At 41.9% G+C, this 22,147-nt stretch overlaps 1 protein-coding gene across 10 annotated transcripts in view; it reads left to right on the forward strand.

Moving 5' to 3' along the window:
- LOC121285080 (probable E3 ubiquitin-protein ligase HERC1) overlaps positions 1–22,147 on the forward strand; it is a 436,191-nt gene that overhangs the window by 287,010 nt on the left and 127,034 nt on the right. For 9 of the 10 annotated variants that reach the window (XM_041201223.1, XM_041201218.1, XM_041201210.1 and 6 more), the window contains 5 exons: positions 2,678–2,948; positions 4,476–4,689; positions 8,424–8,680; positions 17,889–18,016; positions 20,953–21,080. In XM_041201223.1, coding sequence (XP_041057157.1) covers positions 2,678–2,948; positions 4,476–4,689; positions 8,424–8,680; positions 17,889–18,016; positions 20,953–21,080 — 998 coding nt within the window. The remainder of the gene's footprint in view (positions 1–2,677; positions 2,949–4,475; positions 4,690–8,423; positions 8,681–17,888; positions 18,017–20,952; positions 21,081–22,147) is intronic. The other variant, XM_041201258.1, reaches the window with a different exon arrangement.

Raw genomic sequence — 22,147 nt, forward strand, 5'->3', positions numbered from 1 at the left:
AACAATACTCAAGAAACTTGACACCATCCAAGACAAAAGCAGCCTGCTTGATCAACACCCCTTCACCACCTTAAACATTCACTCCCTTTCCACCGACACATAGTGGCAGCAGTGTGTACCATATACAAGATGCACTGCAGTAACTTGCCAAGCCTCCTCTAGCAGCACCTTCCAAAACTGCAACATCTACTGTTTAGAAGGACAAGAGCAGCACCTGGTTTCTCTTCAGGCCACACACCATCCTGCCTTAGGACCATTTCTGCCATTCTTTCACTGTCACTGGGTCAGAAACCTGGAACTCTTTTCCTAACAGCACTGTTGATGTGACTACTCCAAATGAACTGTAGAGGTTTAAGAAGGCGGCTTACCACTGCCTTCTCAAGAGCAATTAGGGAAGAGCAATAAATGCTGGCCTAGGCAGCAACACTCACATCCCATGAACGTATAAAGTAAAACATCTGATCGATCTATAATCATTACATTATAGAGAGGCAAGTGTGGGCAGCATTCTTGAATATCACTAATAGAGATGACTAGTTTGTTGTGGTGAATCAATGCTCATTCTACTGATAATTGTCGTTTATTCAATTGCCTTATTAAAACATTCCACTCAATCCTCCCCGCACCCACCTCCCCACCAACTGACAGCCACACTTGAGTTGTTTTCTCAAACATATTGACAGTTGCTTTAATATTTTGTAAAAAAAAAAATTTTTAATCCAAACGCCCTCAGTCTCCAATTGATCCATAAGATTACTGAGTAGTTATTCAATTGATTTTGGTTATGTTAAGAGCCAAAAATTACACCACCATTGCGGTATAAAGTGTTACAGTGTGAATGGTGCTCTCATTGAATAATACACCACAAAAGGGCCCATTCGATCCATCAAGCCTGTGTTAGCTCTTTGAAATTATCCCATTCATCTGCTTTTTCCCCGTAGCCTTGCAAATTTTGCCTATTCATATATTTACCCGGTTTCCTTTTGAAAGGTTTTAGTAAATTAACTTATCACTGTTCCAAGCAGTGCATTCCAGGTCATCATTGTGTAAAAAAAAATCCTCAAAGTTGCTTCTGTTTCTTTTCACAATTACCTAAAATCTGTTTGCTGACTTTTCTGCCTTTGGAAACAGTTTCTTTTTATTTATTCTATCAAAACCTTTGTGATTTTGAATATCTCTATCAAATGTCTCTCACCTTCTGTGCTATAAAAAATTTCTTTTGAAAGTTCTTGTACGCATAACCGCACCACCCTCATACACCCTCTCAGTTACTTCATTAAAGAACTCGGTAAAGTTAGTCAAGAGGAATTTCTTTTTAACTAATCCTTGGTGGCTTTCATTTGTTAATACATATTTCCTGGAGTCAATTAATTTTGTCCCTGAGTATTGTCTCAAAAGCTACCCCATCCTGCGCTAGGCTGACTGGCATGTGGTTGCTGTTTTATCCTTCTCCCATTTTGAACAGTGTTGTAACATTTGCAATCCTTCAGCACCAGTGCCACATCAAAGAAGGACTGAAAGATTGTGGCCAGAGCCTCTGCAATTTGCACCCTCACTTTTCTCAGCAAATTAGGATGCATCCCATTTGGAGTGGGTAACTTTTCTATTTGTGTATTGCCAACCTTTTAGGTACCTTGTCTTTATTTTTATCCTGTCCAATTTCTCTACTACCTCATAATTTACTATGACATTAGCAGCATCCTTTTCTTTCATGAAGACAGATATTTTAAAGGCAGATGTTTAAATCTCAATCTTTATAGCCTTGCAACTTAGATGCACATAATTGTTGACAATTTAAAGTTCTTGTCACATGTTAGGATTTTTGACAGTTTTTGCAGGAGAAGAATTTGGATGTTATATTTAAATGTTAGATTTTTAAAATGGTATATGCATTCACCCTTTTACACAAGCACATAATAGGTTAAAATAATAATGAGCCAAGGCAATGATAGAGTTTCCCCAAAGAATGGAAGAATAAACATTTTATTGGACTGTCTTGGTGATCAAAAAGCTTTGCTTTTCAGCTGCACCCATCCATATAAGTGGAGTGTATTCCACCACATTCATGACTTGGGCCCTGTAGATAGTGGAGAGACTCTGGGGAGTCAGGAGGTGAACTACTCAATGCAGAACACCCAGCCTCTGACCTTCTCTAGTAACTATGGCATTTATGCAGCTAATCCAATTTGAGTTTCTGCACAATGGTGACTTATTTCCCTCCACCCCCCACCACCCACCAAGGTGTTGATGGTGGGGAACTCTGTGATGACAATGCCATTGAATAGGAATGGAAGGTGATCAGGATCCCTCTTGTTGAGCTATTTGTGACACATTTTAAGCAAAGGTCCCATGATTGTGTGAATTCTTAAATTATTATTGGAACACCTGTGATGAATGTGACCATTGTTACACTTAATATTAACAAAAACAGCTATTAAAGCACTATAGGTTTGGAGAAAAGCAGAAACCAAATTATTTTAAAACATGGTAAAGCACAACCAAATCTAAACATGTAGGAAAATGGTGGTTTTTAGTTCAGTCCTGACATATTTTTCCTTTGCTACTTATATAAAAATAAATTGCTTTAGATTATTTTGAAAAGCAATTGGGGAATAAAATATTGATGTAGCAATGTGTTAATATTTGCCTTTTTCTCTTTCAAACTATGCAATTATAGTGGTTCCATGTGCAGTCAGACAAGTGGCCTGGAAGCTCTTGGATTAACTGACATCCGTATCTTGGTTCGATTAATGTGTCTTGCAGCTGCAGGAAGGGCTCAGCTGGCAAACAGTGGAACACAACATTTATACTCAAATAATCAGTTTGGATCTTCAAAAGGAACAACATGGAATACAAGCTCCTGCTTGGTTTATATGAGTTCAGCTATTGGCTGTCTAGTGGCAAACAATCCTACTGCTTACAGGGTGTTAGTTGATGTCTGTACTCAGGTAAGATGAGAAATAAAATGATCTGTAATAATGATAGAAAATACTGAAAACTTGGCAGATCAGGCAGCATCTACTTTCACGTCGATGGCCTCTAGGGTTCTGATGAAAGGTCATTGATTTGAAATGTTAATCCTACCATTCTCCCTCCACAGATGCTGCTGAGTGTTTATAACATTTTCAATTTTACTTCAGATTTCCAGCATCAGTGGAATTTTGCTTTTTGTTTTCATAGAATCATGTAATGATTACAAAACAACCGAAGGCCACTTGGTCTGTCATGTCCGTGCTGGCTCTCTGCAAAAGCTACTCATCTACTTTTACACCCTTGCCTTTTCCCCACAGCCTTCAAATCTTTTCTCTTCAGATAATTTTTAAATTCTCTTTTGAAGACCTTGATTGAATCTGTCTCCACCACACTTTCAGGCAACGCATTCCACTACATAAAAAAGCTTTTCTTCATGTTACTTTCTCTGCTAATCATTTCAAATCTGTGTCCTCTGGTTCTGGCTCCTTCCACCCATGGGAACTGTTTCTCCCTATCTATTCTATCTAGACCTCTCATGATTTTGGACACCTCTATCACATCTCTTCTTAATCCTCTCTTCGCCAAACTATCCTTGTAACTGAAGTTCCTCATCCCTGGATACATTCCAGTGAATCTTTTTATAATGCCTTCACATCCTTCTTAAAGTGTAAGACAGAATCACACAGTGCAAAAGGGGCCCTTCGGCCCATCAAGTCTGCACCGACACGTGTGAAACACCTGACCCACCTACCTAATCCCATTTACCAGCACTTAGCCCATAGCCTTGAATGTTATGACATGCCAAGTGTTCATCCAGGTACTTTTTAAAGGATGTGAAGCAACCCGCCTCCACCACCCTCCCAGGCAGCGCATTCCAGAGCGTCACCACCCTCTGGGTAAAAAGGTTTTTCCTCACATCCCCCCTAAACCTCCTGCCCCTCACCTTGAACTTCTGTCGCCTCATGACTGACCCTTCAACTAAGGGGAACAGCTGCTCCCTATCCATCCTGTCCATGCCCCTCGTAATCTTGTACACCTCGATCAGGTTGCCCCTCAGTCTTCTCTGCTCCAACAAAAACAACCCAAGTCTATCCAACCTCTCTTCATAACTTAAGTGTTTCATCCCAGGCAACATCCTGGTGAATCTCCTCTGCACCCCCTCCAGTGCAATCACATCCTTCCTACAATGTGGCGACCTGAATTGCACACAGTAAGTCTTACAACTTAGTGCCTTCTTATTTTATCACATGTTATACCATATGCAATTTAATGTATTTGTGATTGTGTTACATTTGTAACTGGGCTCTGTAGCTAGTTGGTATTGCAGATCTATTGATCTACTTTGTCCAACTTAGTAACTCTCTGAATAATTGTTAGATGTTTGAATATAGTGATAAGCAGCATATCTAAATGGACATCTATATGAAAAGTAGTACTCAATCCAGGTGGAAAATTTTGTATGGGATATGAATTTAAAAAGCTCCATGTTACTTCTTCCCAAGGATTTGATTGCTGCTGCAACTGGGCTACATATAGGCATGATCCGTGATGTGCAGCAGAAGAACAGGGTGCTTCACCTTTTCCACAGACCAGTAAAAGACAACAAACTTTCTGGCTCTCCCAACTTTCTGGTAACTCAAGCTTTGGTTGAGCTGCTCACAGAAAAAGGTTTCCGACATCAGTCGAGCCGTGACAAAGAAGAGGCAGAACCCAAGGGTAGGAAAATTCAAATGACCAACTACTTTTCTGACTTGTGAAAAATCTAAAAGCAGTCTTCTACCAGCACATTCAGCAGCCTATTGTTATTAAGACAGGTACTATAAATTGATGTGCTGCCTAAATGATAAGATCTTTGTTTACTGGGATGAAGTATAAAAGTATGGAGGTCTTGCTACAACTGTACAGTGAATTGGTGAGACTACACCTGGAGTAGTATTGTGTATAGTTTTGGTCTCCTTACTTAAGGAGGGATATACTTACATTGCAAGCAGTTGGACCATGCTGCACTGCCTGTCCCTTTTGGAAAAGTTTATGCAGAGAACCACATTTGACCACAAGCCCATCAGGCAGTGGTCTGCACGTAATGTCCTAGAAGCCCTGTGGGAAAAGGAGTTGATGGATCCTGTTAGATGGCTCCCTGAGCAGACTAATAAAGTCATTTGGCAGAATGCCTCATCATCAGAACTTTCAAACAAGCACCAAGCCATAGCTTGGCTGGTGGTAAGAAAAATCCTCCCTGTCAGATCCTTCCTACACACTCAGAGTCTTAGCCCCTCTGCACGTGGCCTCGAGGTGGGGAAGAGACTGTTGTCTACCTCCTTGTGGAATGTGCCTTTGCAAAGAAGGTCTAGGGAGAGATGCAGGCCATTCCTGAGCAGTTCTGTGACACGGGACCCTGTGCTCTGTGGGCTGTTCCCAGGGGTGCACACCGAGACAAACATCAACTGCAGCTGGAGGATCATCAACTCCTGTCAAAGACGCTCTTTGGTCTGCCCGAAACTTGTTGACCTTCCAGTGCAACAAGTTGACCTCAACCAAGTGTTGCAGACTGGCACATTTCAAAAGTCCAGGACTATGTTCTGAGGGTCGCACTAAAGCTTGGGGCAACTGTCGCAGAGGCACAATGGGGAAAAGTCAGCGTGTAAGACCTTTCAACCATAGTGCACTGAGGGGTTGGAAATTGTATGGAACCCCCTTGGGCTATATGGCCAGAATTTTCTGGCCCCATTCTCATCGGGCGTCATGATGAGCGGGATGGAGTTGGGGGGGTGGCGGGGCTGTGAATAATAGGGTGAGAAGGCCAAAAATTGGTTTCACACCATCATGAAACCAGTTTGCGATCGTCCGCTCCACCTGTCAATGGTGGGCTGCATTTCCTGTCGGCGCACATTGGGAACCATTTTCAATAATTTAGCATCTCATTATAAGCCCTGCTCACTGGAATAATCACCCCACGCTGGATCATCCAGGCATGTTGGCATGATTGCACGTTGACGTATTTCACAAGTGTACATAGGCGACGTGCACCTGGTGAGCTGCATTTCGACAGGACTTCAAGGTTTGTTTGCCCACCTTGCTTCGGGCAGCACTCGCAGTCACCAGCACCACATCACTTTTAGGGGGGACTCATGGGCAGGTCTCGACTTACCAAACCAGCCGTAAGGCAGGGGTGGCTTTTCAATGGCTGAGGGGCTAGGGCTTTCTTGAGGAAGTGGCATCAGGCAAGGGAAGAGGCTTCAGGGTGAGGGCTGTACTGGAGAAGGGGGGTATTTCAGGGTCTGTGTGGGGTACATGTTGATCTGTGCAAGTGGCATCAAGATAGTGAGGGCTGAGGAGGCATTCTCCAGAGGAGATCAGGCCAGATGGAGATGTGTGTGAGAGAGAAGGTGGCGATGTCCCTTGAGCTGGCATTGAGTAAGATACCAGTGAATGTGCAATGTCCTTGTGAGTGAGAGTGTTTAGAGTGATAAGATGGTTGCCTTACCCTGGCGACACGGGTAAGATCACTTACTCGTTTTCTGCACTGGATGGCCGACCTCTTGTGTGTAGCATTGACATTGACCATCTCTGCCTCTGCCTCCCAAGCTTGAGCAGTGAGACTGAAGGGCCTCCTGCAGCCAGAGCGGAGGTATAGGATTTTGCAGCAGGCCTCCACGGCGCCCAGAAGGCATCCCAGGAACACGTCACTGAATTGGGGAGCTGTGCTCTTCTTGGCTTTTGGGGCCATGTCTTCGCTGGAGCAGTCCTGGGCTGCAAGCATTGAGAAGTGTGCATGCGGCTTCAGTTTAAATATGGTGCCCTGCGCAAGGAAGCAATGAATTAATGGCATGGCGGGCAAATCTGAGTCCACCCGCCAGCAAGATGGCGTGTTTCCTGTAGCTGCATAATTAATGAGGCAGGAATGGGACAATACGGCGTGAAAACGCCCCATTGTGGCCAGCAGGTAAAATGATTGCCCTATGTCTCAGTGAATGTATACAGTAACTATTACATGTACCTCAATTGTATTGAAGCATCTCAAAATGCAATATGGCATATGTAGATAATTTGAATACACTTCTGTGTATGTTCAGCACTTTCTGTGATGGCCATTTTGAAATGTTTTGTAATGTTCTTTTGGATATTTTATGTATAAAGTATATTTTTACAAAAAAAAGAGTTCAGAGAAGGTTCATTAGGCTGATTGCTGAGGTGAAGGGGGTTTCTTATGAGGAAAGGTTGATCAGGTTGAGCCTAATTCCTCTTTGGAATTTAGAAGACTGAGAGGTGATCTTAATGAAGCGTTTGAGATTCTGAGGGGGCTCGACAGGGTGGATGCTGAGAGGATGTTTCCTCTTGTCAGTGAATCAAAAACTAGGGGCACATTATTTAAAAATAAGGGGTCTACCATTTAAGAATGAGATGAGGAGGAATTTCTTCTCTCAGAAGATCATTAAACTTTGGAATTCTTTTCCACAGAGAGCAGTGGAAGCTGGATCATTAAATATATTCAAGGCTGAGCCCGACAGATTTTTGATCTACAAGGGTGTCAAGGGTCATGGGGAGCATGTGAAAAAATGAAATTAAGGCCACAATCAGATCAGTCATGATTTTATTGATGGTGGAGCAGGATCGAGAGGCAGAATGGCCTACTCCTCTTATTTCTTATGATCCATCACAGGTTGATGATTTCCAAAGTAGCTTTTGTTCCTACCTAATTATAGGCTTATACCAGTAAGGTTGTAGGATAATAAATGCACACAGTATTTGACTGCAATATGTTTAAATTACACTGAATTAACCGTTTAACAATATTAGAAAACAAGTAAGATAGGTTTTATAGAAGAACAAAGAGGCTAGTTAACATATTTCATTAGCCAAGTAAGCAGCTGACTATGGGCAGGCTTCTAAATATATATATCATGTTATATGGACAGATATTACTAGTTATTAAGCATGCTGCTGATCACGTGAAGATGTTTTGGAAGCCTCCACGCTTTGTAGAATATGTCAATTGATGCGAAATAGATATAAAATACCAGTGTTAGCTATTGGAGAGTACTTATATCACTACATTTTTTTTCAAAGGTGTCTGCATGACTAAGACAGGTTTGAAGAAACAGTGAAGGGCACTTAATATAGTCACCAATAGGTCAAACACAACTGAAAGATTAGTAACTTCAAAAATAACTTCTTGTCTGCCTCTAAAATAAGTTTGAACTATCAAATTTCAGCCAGTGTAGTAATTCTACCAACATGTTTGACTGATTCTCACTTTTTCATGTTTGGTACAGCAAGTCAAAGTAGCTGTCATAAAGATGTCTTTATGGTGCAGAGCATACTCATCTACTGGTAGAAGAATGTTACATGCCTGCAAATAGCTATGTTGGAAAAGGAAGGAAGAGTGCATAAACATAGATTCAGAAAATCATTGAAGGATATCAAAACAATTTTCACCTTTTCTTTTCCAGATATTGCACCAAATACTTCCTCATCTCCCTATTATTCATCATCACTTGTAGGACCCTTGGAACTGGCCAATGCACTTGCAGCATGTTGCCTGTCAGGAAGACTGAGTTCTGGACATCGTCAGTGGGCTGCACAGCATCTTGTACAGGCCTTGTCTACATCAGAAAGGAGCAACCAGTTCAGACCTCAAACCTATGCAGATTTAGCAGGGGATCTCCGGAAATGTCCTACTGTTAAGCTGGAAGCACATGAGAACCGGGTATAGTTCCATTTTTCCTAAACTTTAAATACTCATTTGTTGAAAGGGTTGAAAGCCAAAGGACACCAATTTAAAATGATTGGAAAATGACTCAACAGTGACATGAGGGAAAACATTTTTATATAGCAAGTGGTTAGGATCTGGAATGCACTACCTGAGAATGTGGTAGAGGAAGATACAATCGGGGCTTTCACAAGGAAATTGGATAAGCACCTAAAGGGGAAAATAGTTAAGATACTGGATGGGCTAAAAATTGATAAAGAGGAGGAATCAGAAAAGCTGGTTGTACTTAAAAGTTGATAACACACTTGGCCCAGATGAGTTAAATCTGAGGATGCTGTGGGAAGTAAGGGTGAAATTGTAAAGGCACTGGCCATAATCTTCCAGTCCTCCTTAGATACAGGGGTGGTGCCAGAGGAGTGGAGAATTGCAAATGTTACACCCTTGTTCAAAGTAAACATGCTATAATGGTAAGAACACAAGAGACAGGAGCAGGAGTAGACAATATGGCTTGTTGAACCTGTTCTGCCATTCGATACAATCATGGCTGATCTTGATCTTGAGACCAGAAGTCTGTCTATCTCAGCCTTAAGGGGTAGATAAGTCCAAAGATTCACAACCCTTTGAGTGAAGAAATGTCTCCTCATCTATGTTCTAAATGATTGCCATCTTATCCTGAGACAGTGTTCCCTTGTTTCTGATTCCCCAGCCAGTGGAAACAATCTCCGTGCTTACCCTTGAGAATCTTGTATGCTTCAATCAGATCACCTCTCATTCTTCAAAACCCCAGAGCATATAGGCCCAGTTTACTCCACCTCTCATCACAGGACAACCCTCTCATCCTAGGGGCCAATCTAGTGAACATTCACTGTACTGTGTCCAATGCAAGTAAAACCTTAAATATGGAGACCAAAACTGCACACAGAATTCCAGGTGTGGTCTCCCAAAAGTCCTGTACAATTGTAGCAAGACTTCTTTAGTCTTGTACTCCAGTCCCCTTCCAATGAAGGTCAGTATGCCATTTGCTTTCTTAATTGTCCGTTGGAGCTGCATGCCATTTTTCTGCATTCCTTACACAAGCACACCCAAGTCTCTCTGAACATCAACATTTGCAAGTTTCACACCTTTTAAAAACATACGAATGTACAAACGTATGGAATTGGAGTTTAAGTAAGCCATTTGGCCCCTCGAGCTTGCTCCACCTTTCAATAAGATCATTGCTAATCTGCTCCTGTTTCGAATTCCACATTCCCATCTACCCTCAATAACCTTTGATCCCTTTGCCTAACAAGAATCTATCCACTTCTGACTTAAAATATTCAATGACTCCGCCTCCAAAACCTTCTGAGACGGAGAATTCCAAAGTCACACAACCCCCTGAGAGAAAAACTTTCTCCTCATCTCTGTCCTAAAAGGGCAACCCCTAATTTTAAAACAGTGCCTCTTAATCCACAAGAGGAAACATCCTTTCCACATCTACCTTGTTAAGACCATACTTCAATCAAGTCACCCCTCACCCTTCTAAACTCCAGTGGAAACTAACCCAGCCTGTCCTCATCAGACAACCCACTCATTCCAGGTATCAATCGAGGAAAACCTCCTCTAAACTGCCTCCAACGCATTTACATCCTTCCTTAAATAAGGAGAACAAAACTGCACACAGTATTTGAGATGTGATCTCACCAATGCCCTGTAAAACTAAAACATAACATCCAGAAAAAGAAAGGTTATGACAGTCACAAGAAGCTTAATATTATAGAAAGCCTAGAAGGGTATAGAAAGTACAGGGTGAAATAAAAAGGGAAATTCGGAAAGCAAAGAGAGGATACGAAAAAATATTGGCAGATAACATCAAAGAAAACCCAAAGATGTTTTATCAGTACATTAAGAGCAAGAGAATAACTAAGGGAAGGGTAGGCTCTATCAGAGATGTACATAGTAACTTGTGCATTGATACTGAAGATGTGGGCAGGGCTCTCAAAGAGTATTTTATCTGTCTTCACTGAGAAGAGGGATGATGCAGACATTCTAGTTAAAGAGGAGGAGTGTGAAATATCAGATACAATAAGCATAGTGAGAGAGGAAGTACTGGAGAGACTGGCACCCTGGAAGATGGATAAATCACCAGGGCCAGATGGATTGTATCCCAGGTTGTTAAAGGAAGCCAGGGAGGAAGTAGTGGATGCTCTGAGGATCATTTTCTAATCCTCAGTAGATACAAGTGAAGTACCAGAGGATTCGAGGTCAGCGAACGTTGTACCAATATTGAAAAAGGGTGCTAGGGATAGGCCAGAAAATTATAGGCCCGTCAGTCTGACTTTGTGTTGGGCAAATTATTGAAATTAATTCTGAGAGATAGGATAAACAGTCACTTAGAAAGGCACGGATTGATCAGGGATAGTCAGCATGGTTTTGTTAGGGGAAGTTTGAATCTTACTAACTTAATAGAATATTTTGAGGAAGTAACAAGGAGGATTGATGAGGGTAGTGCAGTGGAAGCTGTCTCTATGAATATCAGTAAGGCATTTGACAAGGCCCCACATGGCAGACTGGTCAGGAAAGTGAGATCTCATGAGATACAGGGGAAGGTGGTGAGTCAAAGCCAAAATTGGCTCAGTGACATTAAACAAAGGGTAATAGTCGATGAAAGTTTTTGCAAATGGAAAGCGGTTTCCAGTGGCGTTCCGCAGGGCTCTTGCTTTTTCTTGTATATATTAATGATTTGGATTTAAATGTGGGAGGTATGATTGGGAAATCCACAGATGGCACAAAAAATGGCCGTGTAGTTGATGGTGAAGAGGATAGCTGTTGCCTCCAGAATGATATCAGTGGTTTGGTTGAGCGGGCGGATAAGTGGCAGATGGAATTCAATTCAGATAAGTGTGAGGTAATGCATTTGGGGAGGGCAAACAAAACTAGGGAATACACAATAAATGGGAGGATATTGAGAGGGGTAGAGGAAGTGAGAGAGACCTTGGTGTGCATGTCCACAGGTCCCTGAAGGTGGCAGGACAGGTGGACAAAGTGGTGAAGAAAGCATATGGAATGCTTTCCTTTATTGGATGAGATATGGAATACAAAAGCAGGGATGTAATGATGGAACTGTATAAAATGCTGGTTAGGCCACAGCTGGAATTTTGTCTACAGTTCTGGTCGTCACATTACAGGAAGGACATAATTGCTCTGGAGAGAGCACAGAGGAGATTTAAGGAATGTTGCCAGAGCTTGAAAATTGTAGCTATGAGGAAAGATTGGATAGGTTGGGGTTGTTTTCCTTTGAACTGAGGAGGCTGAGGGGTGACCTAATTCAATAACAAGCTTATGAGGAGCCTAAATCGGATAGACGGGGTACCCTGTTTCCTCTAGCAGAGAGGTCAATTACCAGGGGGCATAGATTTACGGTGATTGGGAGAAGGATTAGAGGGGACATGAGGAAACACTTATTCACTCAGAGGGTGGTGAGTGTTTGGAATTCGGTGCCTGGTTTGGTGGTGGAGGCAGAAATTCTCAACTCAGGGAACAAAGGGTCTAGTGAGAAGGAGAAATTGAAGGAAATTAGTATTATTAAAAAAGTAGTGCTTGGGAAAGCCTATTAAATCCACAGGGCCTGATAATCTACATCCCAGGGAAATAAAGGAAGTGGCCATGGAAATAGTGAATGTGTTGGTTATCATCTTCCAAAATTTTGTAGATACTGGAACAGTCCCGGTGGATTGGAGGGTGGCAAACGTAACCCTACTCTTTGAAATGAGGGAGGGAGAAACCAGCAAATTACAGACTGGTTAGCCAGCATCAGTAGTAGGGAAAATACTGGAGTGTATTATACAAGATTTGATAACAGGACACTTAGAAAATATCAACGATGTTAGACAAAGTCAACATGGATTTATGAAAGGGAAATCATGTTTGGCGAACCTATTGGAGCCTAGTGAGGGCGTGACTAACTGAAGAGATTTGGATTTTCGGAAGGCTTTTAATAAAGTCCCACATAAGAAGGCACATGGGATTGGGGGTAATATATTGGGATGGATTAAAAATTGGTTAGCAGACAGGAAACAGAGAGTAGGAATAAATGGATCTTTTTTGGAGTGGCAGGTGGTGACTAGTGGAGTACTGCAGGGATCAGTGCTTGTGCCCCAGCTATTCACAATATATATCAATAATTTAGATGAGGGAACTAAATGTAATATTTCCACATTTACTGATGACACAAAACTTGTGGGAATGAGGGTGTTAAGAGGCTTCAAGATGATTTGTACAGATTGAGTGAATGGGCAAATACATGGCAGATGCAGTATAATGTGGATAAGTGTGAGGTTATTCACTTTGGTAGGAGAAACAGAATGGCAGAGTATTATTTAAATGGTGATAGATTGGAAAATATTGATGTACAAAGGGACCTGGGTGTCCTTGTACATCAATCATTGAAAGCAAGCATGCAGGTGTAGTAAGCAGTTAAGAAGGCAAATGGTATGTTGGCCTTCATTGTGAGAGGACTTGAGTACTGGAGTAAGGATGTCTTACTGCAACTGTACAGGGCCTTGGTGAGACAACACCTGCAGTATTGTGTGCAATTTTGGTTTTCTTACCTAAGAAAGGATATACTTGCCATAGAGGGAATGCAGCAAAGGTTCACCAGACTGATTCCTGCGATGGCAGGATTGTTGTATGAGGAGGGATTAGGCTGACTAGGCCTGTATTCACTGGTGTTTAGAAGAATGAGAGGGGATCTCATTGAAATGTATAAAATTCTGGTACAGCTGGACAGACTGCATGCAGGGATGATGTTTCCTCTAGCTGGGGGGTCTAGAACAATAGGTCAAAGTCTCAGGATACAAGGTAGGCCATTTAGGACAGAGATGAGGAGAAACTTTTCACTCAGGGGGTGGTGAACGTGTGGAATTCTGTACCACAGAGGGCTGTGGATGCCAAGTCACTGAATATATTTAAGAAGGAAATAGATAGATTCCTGGACTCTAAAGGCATCCAGGGTATGGGGAGAGAATGAGAGTATGGCGTTGAGATAGAGGATCAGCCACGATCATATTGAATGACGGAACAGGCTTGAAGGGCTGAATGACCTACCCGTGGTCCTATTTTATGTGTTTCATTTCAACAGTACCTGGATCTGCACCTAAACCTGTAACTTGCAATGCTATAGACCAGGTGCTGGAAAGTGAGCGGTTTGTTTCTTTTTTTCTCCTTTTGGTCGGCGCAGATAGGATGGGCGCTTTGCCTCTTTCTGCTCTGCAACTTTTCTATAGTTCCAATTCATGTTCAGTTCCTCTTGTAATAAAGGATAGCATTTCATTAGCCTTAGGTGCTACACCTGCATACAAACTTTTGTGTCTCATGCATTAGAACACGTAGACTCCTCTGCACCCCGGAATTCTGCAGTTTTTCTCCATTTAAGTAATACTCTGCTTTTTTCATTCTTCCTGCCAAAGTGAACAACTTCATATTTTTCCACATTATACTTCATCTGCCAAATTTTTCCTCAATCACTCAACCTATCTATATCCATCTGCAAACTCCTTATGTCTACTTCACAACATACTTTCCTACCTATCTTTGTGTCATCTCCGAATTTAACTATCAAGCCTTTACTCCCCTCATTGAAGTCATTGATGTAAATTGTAAAAAATTCAAGCCTCAGCACAGACCTCTGCAGGACTCCATCATCACATCCTGCCAGACAAAGGCCCAGTTATGCGTGTTCTCTGTTATCTGCCAGCCAGCCAACCTTCCATCTGTGCTAATATATTACCCCCTACACCATGAGCTTTTATTTTCGGCAATAACCTGTGATGTGGCACCTTATCAAATGCCTTCTGGAAATCCAAGTACAGTACAGGGTCCCCTTTATCCATAGCCCACATCACTCCTTCAAAGAACTCCTAATAAATTGGTTAAACATGATTTCCCTTTTACAAAACCATGCTGACTCTTCCTAATATCCTTGAGTTTTTCAAAGTGCCCAGCTATAACCTCTTTAATGATTGATTCAAACACCTTTCCCACAATAGATGTAAAGCTAACTGGCCTATAGTTTCCTGTTTTCTGCATCCCTCCCTTGGTTCCAGGCTGATGAAACCTTCTCAGAACCTAGGGAATTTTGGAAAATTAATACCAACGCATCTACTATCTTATCAGCCATCTCTTTTAAGACCCTAGGATGAAGTCCATCTGGACCCAGAGACTTGTCAGCCTGCAGATCTATTAGTTTGCTCAGTTCCGCTTCCCTAGTGCTTGTCATTTTATTAAGCACCTCTCTTCCATCCACCTCTTGATTTAAAGCTATTACTGGAATGTTGTTTGTATCCTCTATAGCGAAGACAGAAGCAAAATATTTGTTCATTTCATCTTCCATTTCCTTATATTATACTATTATTCCCCATTCTCACTCTAGAGGATCAACACTCACTTTAACTCCTTTTTAAATACCTGTAGAAAAGCTTACTATCCGTTTTTCACATTTCCAGCTAGCTTCCTCTCATACTCTAATTTCTTTCTCCTGATTAACCTTTTAGTCACCATCTGGTGTCCTTTATATTCTAACCCACCATCTGACCTGCCACTCATCTTTGTGCAGTTATATGCTTTTTCCTTAAGTTTGATGCTTTCCCTAACTTCTTTAGTTCACCACGGATGCCTTTTGAATATTCCTTTGTAGTAGGAATATACTTATTCCGAGTATTCTGAAATATCCCCTTAAATGTCTGTCACCGCTTCTCTCGTGATCTATCCCAGAGCCTGGTATCCCAGTTCACTTCAGCTAGCTCAGCTTTCATGCCCACATTGTTGCCCTTAATTAAGTTTAAAATTCTAGCCTTAGACCCACTCTTTTCTCTTTCAAACTGGATGTAAAATTCAGTCATATTGTGATCGCTATTTTCTCGGGGTGCCTTTACTCTGAGGCCATTAATTCATCCTGTCACATTACACAATACCAAGTCTAATATTATCTGCTCTCTGGTTTGTTCCAGGACATGCTGCTCTAAGAAGAACCTACATTGTGGTTACTGTTAGGGGGCCTGTAGATTACTCCCACTCATAACTTCTTTTCCCTACTATTCCTCATCTACACCCAAACTGATTCTACGTGCTGATCTCCAGAACCAAGATCAAATAACTATTGCACAGTTGCCATCCTTGATTAACAGTGCTACTTTTCCACCATTACTTAGCTTCCTATCTTCTTGAATGTCATATACCTCTTAACATTCAGGACCCAGTTCTTGTCATCCTGCAGCCAAGACTCTGTAATGGCTGTCAGATCATATTTATTTACTTGAATGTGTGTTATCAATTCATTTACTTTGCGTATTCAGATACAGAGCCTTTAGTTTTGTCATTTTGTTACCTTTCTAACATCTAGTCTTGATTGTTGGTGTATTCTTAGGTTTTTTTCTCTCTGTCCCTTCCTACCATTCTCTGACCCTCATTTCTCATATTACTATTTTCCTCTCTTACCTTGTCTCTACCCTTTGATATACCACATCTTTCCACATTTGATCCCTTGCCCCCATTATCTAGTTTAAAACCCTCCCTACTTCCCTAGTTACGCTGTTCGCAAAGACACTGGTCCCAGCATGGTTCAGGTGTAGACCGTCCCAACGGTATAGCCCCCTCTTTCCCCAGTGATGGTGCCAGTGCCCCATGAACTGGAAAGCACTTCTCCCAGACCAATCTTTGAGCAACACATTCATCTCTCTAATTTTTTGGACTCTATGCCAATTTACACGTGGCTTAGGTTATAATCTCTGGATTAATACCTTTGAGATTCTGCTTTTTAATTTAGTGTCTGGCTCCTCATACTCTATTCAGAACCTCTTTCCTAGCTCAGTCAATGTCATTGGTACCTACATGGACCACAACAACTGAATCTTCCCCCTCCCACTGCAACCCTGAGCAGATACCCCAAACCCTGACACTGAACAGGCCACACAGCCATCTCGCTCTTTGCTGCAGAGAACAATGTCAATCCCTCTTATTATATTGTCCCCTACTAGCACTACATTCGTTTTTGCTCCCCCCACTTGAATGGCTACCTGTACCATGATGCCATTGTCAGTTTGCACATCCACCCTGCAGACCCTGCTCTCATCCAGACAAGCTGGGAGAACCTGAAATCTATTGGGCAATTACAGTGGCTGACACTCCTGCCCTCTGGGCCCCCTTAACTGCCTCCCTTGCAGTCACACCCTCCTGACCCTGACCACTGACCAAATCAAAAGACCCTATTCTAAGTGGTGTGACTGCATCCTGGTACAAAGTATACAGTTAACTTTCCCCCTCCCTGATGTGTCTCAGAGTCTGCAGCTCAAACTCCAGCTCAATGACTCTGAGCTGAAACTCCTCGAGCTGCAAATACTTACTGCAGACTTGTTTGCCCTGGATCACAATGGAATTCAGGAGTTCCCACATGCTGCAGCCTTGACACATCAGCTGTCCTGTCATCCTTAATGTGTTTTAATTAATTACTTAATTATATTGTTCACTTATTTAAGTTGTCCTTTTATATACTTTATTAACTTTACCATCAATTTGTGAAGTATTTTAAACCTTAAGAATAGAACAGACCTCAACCCACTTACCAGATATTCACCAAACAGCTAGCTCCTTTCCCTGTAGTAGAGTAAGAACCAATCCCTGCAGGGTGAGAAAGGTAGAAAAAGCAAAAAAAAAACAAACACCTCCTTCCTCCAACTCCCCCATTCACCAAACTTTCAGGTTTGCACACAGTTTCCTCAGTTGCACTCATTTGCCTTTCTGTTCTTATGAGGAAAATCAATAACTTCACACTCCCCCATATTATACTCCATCTGCCATCTTGTTGCCCATTTGCTTAACTTGTCTATGTCCTTTTGCAGCTTCCCTGTTTTCTGTCTCCCTCCATCCTTGAACAATGGTGTTACATTTGCTAACTTCCAATATGGTACGGCTGTTCCGTTCTGTTTTTGCATTCTTGGCTAGTTTGGTCTCATTCTAATTTTCCCTTTTTATCTCCTTTTTGGTGACTCTTTGCTGGCTTCTAAAATACTCCCAATCCTCAGACTTGCTACCATCCTTTGCAACATTATAAGCCTCTTCTTTTATTCTAATTCTATCCTAACCTCCTTAGTAAGCCTCAAAAGGATAGTGACAGTAATTATGTCCTTATAGTATTGAAGAGTAGCTAATCTGTACATTTTGATTTCACTAACAGGTCGTAAGTTCTTCCTGGTCAATTACAAAGGGTTTGCTAGCCACAAGTGCCCTGGATGGAACCATTCGCCTGTGGACTTTAACAAAAAACACAGTTGCTTTAACGCAAACCATTTGCTTTAAAACTTGGTATGTTTACATGGTTTTTACAAACATGTCTTGATCTTCAGTAATGTTTTAGCAAATGCATGTGTGAAACATATTTAAGTTAGGCAGTTGGCACATGTCCTGAAAACTGTAGAGCCCTCCATAAATGGGTAGCAGATTCATCAAAAATTATGTGGAGAACTTTCCCCTTGTCCGGCAGGCACATCAGGTGGGCCTGGGAGCGGTCGCGCAATGGTCCGCCAGTGGTGATCGGGCACTGACAATAATAATTGGCCAGCCATTGTGAAACGCGTGCTGATAACCCCAGCACTGCTGGGGTGGGGACAGGAGGTGTGAGAGCGCTGAAGTGTGCACATGCACAGGGGTGCACTCAGTCAAAGCTCCCTGAAGGCACAGAGCTGCTCAGGGAACTGAAGATTTTTAAAATGAAAAATGAAGATTTCAAAAATAAGGAAAACATATTCCCACAAGGGACTCTGTCACATGAACAGGGACATGTGAAAAATGAGTTTTAAAAGTTTTTATTGTTTTTTCAGTCACTGTTAGAAACCTCATCCTACCCATGGATGAGGTTTCGCAAAAATTGCAAAGGCCGCCTGGCCTATTCGCCTGCCCGCCCGCCAGCTGTAAGGTTGGATGGGCGGTGAAAGCTTCAATTTAGTTAATTGATTAGTGGGCTTAATAGCCCTCTTAACTGTTTGCAGGCGCGCTGCTGGCGCTCGCCCAATGCCATCATACGCTATTCTACGCTCATGCGTGTTGGGCACACACCCGCATGCCGAGCTGAAAATCCTGCCTTGTATTTCAGCATTAGTAGATCCACGCTTGTCCAGGCACCCGGGCCTATTGTGGCAGTTTTGTTGATGGACATATTGATGCTCCTTCACTGCTAACCCCGCTTTCCCCCAAAGTAGAGTGGCACTAAACACTCCCTCCTGACTTCCTGATCTGCATCCTGGTATGCTTCTCCTTGATCCACAGCTGATGGTTTGAATATTAGGCATGGAAAGAAAGTTAAGCATAAGGAGAAAGTATCAAACTTTAAGGAAGAAAAGGGGAGTTAGAATATGGCATTCAGAGGGCTAAATGACACAGTTACTGCCATTTACCTGTTGTTTTTACCAGCGATCTTCTGATGAAAGGTCATTGACCTGAAATGTTAAATGTTTCTTTCCCTGTAGATGGTGCCAGACCTGCTGAAAAGTTCTAGGATTTTCAATTTTTATTTCAGATTTCCAGCATCAGTATTTTATTTTTGTAGTTAATCTGTTCTGACAGTGTTAGTCGAAAGATAATTGTTGGCCAATACTCCAGAATTCCCCTGCTCTTCTATAAATCTTTTATGTCTAGGCAAACTGGACTTCAGTTTAATGTCTCACTTGCATGACAACTCGAGACAATGCAGCACTCCCTCAGTACTGCACTGAGGGAGATTACGTGTTGTAGAATAAAAACAGAATTACCTGGAAAAACTCAGCAGGTCTGGCAGCATCGGCGGAGAAGAAAAGAGTTGACGTTTCGAGTCCTCATGACCCTTCGACAGAACTTGAGTGAATCCAAGAAAGGGGTGAAATATAAGCTGGTTTAAGGCGGGGGGGGGGGCGGGTGGTGGGGTTGGGTTGGGGGAGAGAAGTGGAGGGGGTTGGTGTGGTTGTAGGGACAAACAAGCAGTGATAGAAGCAGATAATCAAAAGATGTCACAGACAACAGAACAAAAGAACACATAGGTGTTAAAGTTGGTGATATTATCTAAACGAATGTGCTAATTAAGAATGGATGGTAGCTCTAGTGGGGGTGGGGGGAGCATAAAAGATTTAAAAATATTTAAAAATAATGGAAATAGGTGGGAAAAGAAAAATCTATCTAATTTATTGGAAACTGGAGGGAGAGGTCAAGTGTGTTCATATGGCGGCGCATGGCACTGAGTGTGGATCTCAGAATGTGACGGGAACAGCAGTCCGAGAAACGTTTTATGTCCCGGAGATACCTGTAATCCTGGGTGGGTTCGAAACATGAGGGGTGGAATTTCAGTTGAAATCCACGTGGGGTAAGTCGGAGACGGAGACAGTCACTGAGAAAGGAGATATGGCTGTGAAAGCGGGTTTTAGTAAACACCTTGTCAAATACCAGGAGAGAAATGGAAAGCAATGAAGGTGAGCAAGGCAAAAGAGAGATACGGAAATCGTGTTGTAGTCCTGGAGTAAGGTTTGTTTCTGAAGCAAGAGTGCTGTCATCAAGCCAAGCTGACGCATGGGTGGGAATTCTAACAATGGTTGAGTTTGGATCAGGTGGGATGTAATAATGTTAAGAATCTGAAACATGATTGTAACCCACCTGCTTCTGGTTTTAATTGAGATGGATGGGGTGTGGGCAGCCTGCTCAGGAGGTGGATTGGTCATTTAAGTATTATAATGAGGTTGCATGCCTCAAATATTATTTCTGTTTTAAATTTCACCCTGGCCAGTCAGGTTTCCCAAGCCTTGGGAAACTCAATAGCAAGTGGGAGGTGAGAACTGCTGGATCCTGCTAGTATGTGCTTTTCGAGTGCCTTTCCACTTCTTTGTTGGTTCAAGCTTACCTGCTCACCCCCATCCGCCAAAAACAACCTGAACACCACCTCCGCCCTCCAGCCATAACCTCCCGCTGACCTGATCCTTTGATTGCACTGTTCTCTCTTTCCAATCTCCCTTTTGTTTCATGTTTTTTGACCTCCACCTCCCCAAAAATGTTTTAGTCCCACCTATAATCTCTCTTCCTCTCTACTTGTTTGAAAAAAATGATTAGGTACCCTGTTGACAGGGACTAAGGGGAGCCCATTCTCAAAACAGCCTGCCTTATCCTCCCCATAATTATCAAGGTTGTGTCGTGTTATTTATATATTTAACTGAGAACAAACAATACAATTTTGGTAATAATTATAAAATCTCTTTTTTTCACCCTTTCTATGATCTTATCAGTGAGGACTCAGATAAGAGGCCATGTACACCAGCAGGTGATGTCAATTTGTCTCCTGTACACTGGAGTACAGGTGGTGGATTCTTTGCAGCTTCGCAAGACAAAATAATCAACATATATCTAGTGGATGGTAAGAAACCAATAGTAAACCTAATCCTTTGCATATGTTGCCTCTGTTTTTGGAACAGCATTTTCATTATATTAATGTGCATTACTGTGTCAAAATGTCTAATGGCCAATTTGTTCAGACCTATAGCACAGAAACAACCAGTTTGGTCCAACAAGTCAGTGCTGGTATTTATGTTCCATACAAGGCTTTTCACACCCTTTTTCAACTAACCCCATCAGCACATCCTTTTATTGCTTTTCCCTTTGTGTACTTGTCTAGCTTCCTCTTTTCTCCTGAATTCCCAATGGATTTATTTGTGATTATCTTATGTTTATGGCCCTTAGTTCTACATCTGCCCTAGCAAACCCTCTCATAATCTTAGAGCTTTCTATCAACTCATTCCTCAATTTTCGGTTCTCTAGAGAAAATAGCCGAAGTCTCTCAGTTCTGATATCATTCTAGTAAACCTTTTTTGTGCCAGTACTTCTATTTCTTTTTTATAATATAAAAGACTAGAACTGTTTACAGTACTCCAAGTGTGTTCTAACCATGGTTGCAGAAACAAGTAGCCAAACATATACCATGAGAATATCTCTTCCTGAACAGTAAGACTGTCACCTTTTGTCAATGTGAAAACTATTGACAAAGAGGAGGTAGCCAGAATATTGATTTAGTTCAAAAATATTCTTCACTGCTAATTAATGTTTATTTGAAAACCTTAATGCTTAATCATTGTTAGACACTGAGGTAAGTGGAAAATGGAATTTGTTTTGGCCTCAACTTGGCTTTAGAGAGGGTGCAGAAAAGATTCACGAGAATGGTTCCAGGAACGGGGAACTTCAGCTACATAGATTGGAGAAGTTGGGATTGTTTTCCTTGGAGAAGAGAAAGTGGAGAGCACATTTGATAATCATGAGGAGTCTGAAAAGAGTAAGTAGGGAGAAATTGCTCCCATTGGTGTAAGAATAGAGAAACAGAGGGTGCAGATTTAAGGTAAGTGACCAAAGAAACAATGGTGACATGAAGAAAATCTTTCTCAGGCATCAAGTTGTTTGGATCTAGAATGCACTGACTGAGAGTGTGATTAA

This window comes from Carcharodon carcharias, chromosome 1 (genome assembly GCF_017639515.1).
Source record: "Carcharodon carcharias isolate sCarCar2 chromosome 1, sCarCar2.pri, whole genome shotgun sequence".
NCBI classification, from domain to species: domain Eukaryota; kingdom Metazoa; phylum Chordata; class Chondrichthyes; order Lamniformes; family Lamnidae; genus Carcharodon; species Carcharodon carcharias.